At 39.8% G+C, this 8,360-nt stretch overlaps 1 protein-coding gene across 1 annotated transcript in view; it reads right to left on the bottom strand.

Annotated features, from left to right (window-relative positions):
• The window catches only part of LOC145406396 (putative glutamate receptor), a 99,881-nt gene extending 94,594 nt beyond the window's left edge, over positions 1-5,287 (bottom strand). The window contains exon 1 of the mRNA XM_080277560.1: positions 5,222-5,287. Coding sequence (XP_080133686.1) covers positions 5,222-5,287 — 66 coding nt within the window. The remainder of the gene's footprint in view (positions 1-5,221) is intronic.
• Between the last annotated feature and the right edge of the window lie 3,073 nt (positions 5,288-8,360).

The following is an 8,360-nucleotide window of genomic DNA, read 5'->3' as shown; positions in this document are numbered from 1 at the left end:
TGTGTGTGTGTGTGTGTGTGTTTTACACGGTATCTACAGTACTTATATGTTTTTTTGTTAAGCTCTGTCTATCTACATATCTGTCTGTTTGTCTGTTATATCGTGTTGACAACTGGCTCGGTTTTTGTTCAACCGGTGGAAAAGGTTTTGTGGCATTCAACATAAACATTGGCATGTAGCATACTACATGAAACAACAATGTTGACTTGTCGCAGTCAACATGTCTCCTGGTTGAATGCCGCATTCAACATACATGTTGAAAGCCAGGCAAATCGCATGCTACATGTTGCCTGTGTTGCCCCGGTGGAATCGCGCCTTAAGCTCCAGTACAAGTCATCAGAGTTGCCAGTTTGCAAGCTGTTTGTGAACGTAGTTATTTTGTAAGTTATGCAATATTTTTTGTGCTCTTTTTCTCTATAATGATTTATTTAAGTGATTGCTTGTTAAATTATTTAAGTTCGTATTGTAAATGATTTAGTGTGTTATGTAACGTAGGACAGTTATAGCTTGTTTTGGTTGTCTCTGAGTTGGCAACTGTTGCCCGTCGAAAGTATACTCGTAAAATGTAGACGTTTCTCGAATAATTCAAGCTTATATAAGATGGGGTAGAGATTATTACAAGTTTAGTGAGGTGTCAAGTCAGTTTGAGTAAAGTGCAGTCGGTTCAGTTTGAGTGTAGTGCAATGTCAGTCGGTTAGTGAAGTTTGTGAAGAGTTGCTGGCAAGCATTAAGTGTAATTACTGCCAGTGAAGATTATTTTCGGTACTTGTGTAATTATAATTGGTACTTGTGAAAACAGTGGCAAACAGTGATGGGTTATTGAAGTTTGTGTATCATTGGAACTTGAGAAAACAGCGAAGTGTCAAGCATTAAGTGTAATAACTGTGAAGTGTTGTTAAGAATTAAGTTCAATAACAGTTAGTAAAGTGTGTATAGCTTCAGTGCTTGTGAGAACAGTGAAGCTGAAAAGCATTAAGTGGAATTATTTGGAAAATAAGACAGTGAACTTTAAGGAGTCAGTGTTTATTTTCGCCTCAGCTGATCTTGTGTACTGCACACCTAAAGGCTAACCATTGGAAGAAGAACTCGCTGGGCAACGTCCCTCCTGTACTGCTGTTGGAGCTTGTGGCAGTGTGGGGACTGGGACGTAACTATATATATATATATATATATATATATATATATATATATATATATATATATATCCATTGGAGCCCGGTGTCCGGAATATTGGACAGAACTGGGATTTTTCAAGTCTTCATAAAGTAGGGAACCCCCAGGTACGGACCTATGAGCTTCGCGACTAAGAGCCGATAGGCGGAGGGCGGTACGCTCAGTACCCACCCAGTGCCATGCCTCGCCCAGCACCCCTGGGATCCAAAGGGATATATATATATATATATATATATATATATATATATATATATATATATATATATATATATATATATATATTCACTGTAAATAGTATTAGCCTCCTTATACTAAACAGCCACGAAAGGACCAAGAAGTCTGTTGCAGATTGCTTTCGTTTGTACCCCTTTGCATGTTGTACTGTGTGTGTGTGTGTGTGTGTGTGTGTGTGTGTGTGTGTGTGTGTGTGTGTGTGTGTGTGTGTGTGTGTGTGTTTCAGCATTAGAGTGCAAATTTCTGTCCAGCTATGTAATACCGTATCTGTATGAGTACAGGGTCACAGGATGAGATTAAGGGATATTGTTGGCGCACTGGGTGTGGTGGGGAGGTAGTACAAAGTACAAAGGAAAGCAAACAGCAACAGACTTAATGGTCCTTTCGAGGCTGCTTGTTACAGAGAAGACCTTCTCTATCATCTAATTCTACATGTTGAAAGTAAGGATAGTAATGCAAGAAGGCTTCCCCCCCAACCACCACACTCTCCAGTCCAAGCTGGCATGAAACCAATGAGAAGGCCCTCATGCAGCATATAGAAGCTGACATGGAAAATTCATAGGAAAGACTGAAAAGTGGTAAACTATATTCTGTCCTACCATGTCTGTAACACTACAAGTGTCAGTAAGCTAGAAGTATCATTAATTACATAGCATTTCCCTACTATACTTTCGTAACGATCTGAAAAAAGAGAAAAACAGCTTACATTGTTATTATTACTTTACTGTTATAATTCAGTCACGAAGGTGTTTAGCTGGGGATTGAAACAAGATACTTATCTAAGCGATTATTGATTGTCGTCACTGTACTGCAATCAACGACATCCCTGGATAGTTTGTTCCAAATGTTAACAACCCTGTCAAAGAAACAAATGCTTGGCTTCATTAGAATGGAAATAATTTCCAATAATCTTATATCCATAATCTTTAGCATAGTTCGAACAATCAACTGAAAAGTACTTGTCAGCATCCATATTATCATTTCCTTTAATAATCTTGAATACTTGAATCAGATCCCCTCATAGTCTGCGCTTTGATAGGTTAAATTACTTTAGCTAATTGAATCACTCCTCGTAGGATTTGTTCCTCAGTCTAGGTATTGCTTTTGTTATTCGTTGCTGCACTCCCTCTAATTTCACTATATCTTTCCTGTAATACGGTGACCAGAAGTGCAGACAATACTCTAGATGTGGACGCCCTAAGGAATTATACAGGGTGAGATATTTTCAGATCTGAACTCAATCTACCGATAAATCCAACTAGTTTGTTAGCTTTCTTTATTGCTTCTGTGCACTGTTTACTTTGCTTCAGATCACATTTTACAATTATTCCTAGATCCATTTCGTCATTTACATTCATGAGGTGTGAATAATTCATTGTACAACTAAATGTTTAATTTTTACTTCCAATATTTAGAAATCTGCATTTATCAGTATCCAAATCCATTTGCCATTTTTCCTCCCAATTAATCAATTTATCAAGATCCCTTTGAATCAATATTCTTTGTTCTGGGGTATCAGTTCTATTACCAATCTTCGTATCATTAGCAAATTTGGCATTTTACAAAACACACCTTCATCAATTTCATCTATATAAATCAAGCACAATATAGGACCCAAAGCTGAGCCATGCAGTACTCCACTTATAACATTTTTCCAGTCTGATTCCTTACCATTGATTACAACTCTCTGTTTAAGGTTTCATAAGCCAGCTTTCAATCCATCTTAGTACACTGCCGCTGATACCATAGAAGCGTAGTTTCTTGACAAGTTGAATATGTGAAACTTTATTAAATGCTTTTTTGAAATCAAAGTAAATGGCATCGACTGATTTAATGACGTTGTACATGTTGATATCAAAGAAAATTTCAAGTAGATTAGTAAGACTTGAACACTTGTTTCGAAATCCATGCTGAGACTCCTTGATGAGATTTTTCTGTTCTAAATGTTTGACCAGTTTATCTTTAACTATGGTTTCCAACAACTTGCACACAACTGATGTCAAGCTTATTGGTCGGTAATTGCGGGGTTGAGATTTCTTTCTTTTTTATTATCGTAGTTACATTTGTTAATTTCCAGCTGCTTGGTGCAGTGCCGCTTCTGAGAGAGATATTGAATATATGGGTTTAGAGTTTCGCTGTTTCTACCAATGCCTCTTTTAAGACTCTTGGAAATATTCTGTCTGGCCCTGGCGTTTTGTTTATCTTTGTTTTATTTAGCGCAAGTAGTACATCTCTCTCACTGTTAATAACCTTTGAATATGGTGTCTTCATCTACGCATGTAGAGAACAATGGATCGAGCATGGACTTTCTACTGCAAAAAGATGTAAAAGAAAATACTAAGAATTTTAGCCATCTCGGTTTCATCACTTGTATGCTCACCATCTGCTGATACAGGTGGTCCTATTGTTTGTGTTAATATTTTCTTATTTCTGACATAACTGAAAAAATCTTTTGGTGTTTGATTTACTGATGTTTGCAATATGCACTTCAAGTTTTTTCACACTTTGCTTTTTAAATTTGTGAGTGACAACATTTTCGGATTTGCGGCATCAGTAAAATCAAGGCTGCATGTTTCTGTTACACAGCCTGAAAGCACTTGTATTACAATTTGATGATGTTAAACAATACGCCAACATTGTATACGAACACTTGCACAAAGTTCACCACAACTTCCAGACTACATATATCTGTGCTACAGCTGCTTATGTTTGCACTGCCATAACCCCAAAGAGGTTGGTAGCACATGTAACAAATGTTTGTGCAACATTAATAAACTTTCTCCTCACAACGTTGCTCGAAATATATATGAAAACTGAACACATCAGAAACTGGGCGACCAAGAATCAATTACTCTAAGACAAAAGTTTTATGACTAGTGCTGAGTAGTGGCGAATGCCATCATTCTAATTTCCAAGGTAGCTCTTGCACTACTTGCACGGAAGGCTAACCCAGAACTGATGGCACCCAGGGAGTTGGGATGTAACGCCGTGATAGTCCTGCCAAAATGCATGTGTGCATTTTTTTTTTTTTTTTTTTTTGCCTCTTATCACAAAGCAACAAGCCACAACTGGGATGGCATTCACAGTTCAGGTCAGTTGACACCAATTATTGGAGCTACTGAAAAGAACTCACACATGAACTGTGTCATTCAATGGAAGTTTTCCAGTAGTTTTAAAATTCACCACTGACTATCCACTTCACTCAAAATTTGCCTCTGATCCAATTAAGGTCCATAGGAATGGTGTAAGCAGTGTGTGTGTGTGTGTGTGTGTGTGTGTGTGTGTGTGTGTGTGTGTGTGTGTGTGTGTGTGTGTGTGTGTCCCCAAGGGAACTATCTTGTCGTGGTGTGGTCTTGCATACCCTGTAAGTCTGGTGGGCTGTACCAATGGGAAGATCCCCCCAGGCTCAGCAGGACAGGGCTTCCCATGCTGGACGGACCATCAATGAGGAGTCAGACTAAGTGTTCCGAAACCCACTGCCTGGTGGGTTACCACTGGATGGGTTATGACTGAAATAGTAAACTCCGAACGGAAAATTCGTGAGCAGAGTCCCACAACAGGCTCCTGACAGATTCCTGCAACCCTGATTAGTAGATGGTCGTTGTGAATCTTCATGCCACTGTCACAGACTGAAAAGAGCTAACTCATGTGGTGGTAAGGACTGTACACCCTCACCATCACAACAAACCCACTCATTGCAGCAGTCTACTGCTGCACTTACCTCCCATTTCATGCTTTCATCAAATTCAAAAGACCTGTGGCGGCAGGATAGAGTGAAGGCAACAGGTCATGGATGTGGCTGGAAGACGCTAGCCTGAGTCCTGCTCATAGGTGACACACGTTCAGTGGTCACTGGCATGATGGCATAGGAGCAGGTCATGCCTTCGGCAGCATCCAGAAGGACTACGCAGCTGGAAACGGACGACCAACTGCATACCCCTGACGGGGAATGGTTTAGGAGAGATTACTTAAACGAATGTTGCCCCACAACACCTGGACAGATAACCGCGTCTGTCAAGGCGTCCCACACTTTGGTTCTAAAACAAAAAGATTCTCACATGTGAACCATGGTTGATACTCCCCAAGACAAACAACCATGCTGTAGGACTCCTATATTATTGATGAACTAAAAAGATAAAACATTTACACTGCTTTCTTCTCTAAGACTCGCCTCTAAGGAGAGTGCAACCTAACAGAAACAAGAGAATGAGATACCTATTTCTGGAGGGAATATCCAGACACTGTTAGAAGATACAATGATATTAGTTTTACAGTCCGAAGAAACCTACTACAGAAGATCCAAGAATCACCAACGGTTATATCAGAGAGGCTGATGTTCTGGTACATACTTGTACCACTCTCTAAACACCAATGTGCAACACTCATCAATGCCTATGCCCCAGTGCGAGACTGAGAACATCATCAGAGATTCCTTCTATGAATCTCTGGATGCTATCATTGGTGCACTACCTTATAATGACAATCTTATCCTGCCTGAAGATTTTAATGCCACAGCAGGAAAAGATAATCACCCCTGGCCAGGCATTACAGGCTGCCATGGTGTTAGTAACTTGAACAACAATGGTCTTACACTGCTTTCCTTATGCTCAGAAAACAGTCTGGTTACTAATTCTGTTTTACAACTCAAGAATAAACACAAAACCACATGGATGCACCCACGATCTACACATTGGCATCTAACTGACTATGTAATTGCAAGGCAGCGAGACCGAAGAGAAGTCCATGTAACCCTTGAGAGGTGTTGAGTGCTCAACAGATCATAACCTTATATACTCACCAAAGTTCAATTATTCCTATGCCCACACATGGGTCAGTTTCAGTATTTAATGAAGTAAATAGGAGTAATTTAGTTCGAATATGTGAAGGACTGTTCTATGAGTAGCGAGTCTACGATCGTTAATTATAGAATTATACAAAATATATGATCACTCCTGATTTTTTTCTAAATAATGGTTTAGTAATTTCAATGGTATATGCCAGTACTATATCCCGCAATACGACACAGGAATAAAAACATTCCATTACTATTACAAACATGCAAATCAAGTGGACCGCAGGAGAGAGACATTATCACATTCAGTTCATTAGCCAGTCAGAAACCAGCAGCAATGTCGCATCATTTAATAACAGGCCGCGGCAGAAGCAACTCAGCCCTGCAGTTGGCGGGCCACTTCGGAAACTGCCAGTGGCACGATCCTTGGCACTAAAATCGGAGATGGCATTCCTACGAAAGTCACAGGTATTGGAAAGCAGTGCCCTGAAGTGCAAACTACCTCCTAAAAGAGACATCTTTCCTTAGAGTGGGCATAAGGCATTAAAAAAAAAAAAAACTTTAAAATTTGTCTATCGAGAGACAGATTTGTTGAGTGTGCTTTTGGAGTAGACGAAAATTCGAATAATTAATAAAACATAGATATTTGTTGATAAAACAGTGCAGAGCTGCATACATCGTACAGCAGTACATCCCTACTAAGGAGTGGATGCAACAGTGAGTCCTGCAGATGATATGAAAGAAAATCTTGACTATGTGTATTTTCCTAAGCTAAAAGACGATTCAAAGACTGAAACAAAATGTGAGAGACACTTTGAGAGTATGTTTGTTCAGATATAGGCTCAGTAGCCCAACAAGACAATTTAAACACCTAAAGTGCTCAGAAATTGCTCTATTATTTTATTGGTGGAATTTTTAGCAAAAAATATTTTGACCATCTCACACAGTAACTATACTATAAATATCGACTCGCATTGTAATAGAAATTCATCCATAAAAATGACTAGCACCAGATGATCGTGACGTGAATGAAAATAATGTGTCCTCTTCCACTGCTGTGAAATCAGTGCTCTTTCGCTGTGCATCATATGGGATGTATCTCCCAAAGATGGTGTTAGTGAAACCTGAATATTAAGCTGTTCTTTTTTTTTTTTTTTATATCGATCCCATCCATGCGGTTTCAGTAATAAAAAGAAGATATCAATTCTGCCCACGTGAACCCTCACTGGCACGTCCTACATTCCGCTCACAACCGCTGGCAATACGGCCACGCGAATGAGTTATGAGTTACACTGATAAAATTTTCACCTCAATCCGCTGTCGCTCGCACCAGCCTGCCCGCTCACAGTCCTGACGCACGCCTCTCATGAAACCATCAGTCATCTGGGGTCAGATAGTTTTCGGAGTGAGTGCAACGTGAATACAACAAAGCATACGTGAAGTGTTTAAACTCAGGTATCTGAGGCTTCTAAGCGCAAGATATGAAGCAGTGCTGTCACCCAGTACTGTATCATATCTTTCGCTCTGACTGAAGGCAGTGGCCCATTGTTAATGGGTTGTGCAGTGATTGGTAGATAAAAAGATTATCGAGAGTAACATCTAAGTAAAATAACAGCAGTAACATGGATGATGCAGTGGCCTTTTATCCCAGGATGCTGACTGAATAACCCGCCACAGACACAAAGACCAAAGTTACGGAGCTAAGCACCGTCACTAAGCATCCCACCTTCACGTTTACCTTCACACCTGAATATATTATTAATCTGAGAGTTAATCTATGAACCTGAATGTTGATAATGATACTGCGAACCCTTGCATGATCATGACGACTCTAGCGTTTTATTCAAGCTAACTCCAAAAGAATTTATTAAGCCGAATCATAACAAGCGTTAATCCTGTCATCATTAACTCCTGTATTCCAGCCTTCTCCCGATAAGAATGTACAGATGAGAGTGAGTCATAGGACCCTGCAAGTGTTAATAGCCCGTGTGTCCCGAGAATCGTGTGCCGAATTTCATGGGGATGTTCATGGTGTTATTGAGTAACAGTTGGTCTATCAACGTGTGTCCAGTTCTCAGTCTCTATGGAGCTAGGGTTACTGATGGCCTTAAGAGTGAATCACAAGTGAGATTAATTCCGTCCATTAGGTCATCAGTAATTG

Source organism: Coenobita brevimanus, chromosome 8, assembly GCF_032717465.1.
Source record: "Coenobita brevimanus isolate Jiangsu-jjx chromosome 8, ASM3271746v2, whole genome shotgun sequence".
Classification (NCBI taxonomy): domain Eukaryota; kingdom Metazoa; phylum Arthropoda; class Malacostraca; order Decapoda; family Coenobitidae; genus Coenobita; species Coenobita brevimanus.
The sequence above is the reverse complement of the archived record's forward strand: the minus strand, read 5'-3'. Positions and strand labels throughout refer to the sequence as shown.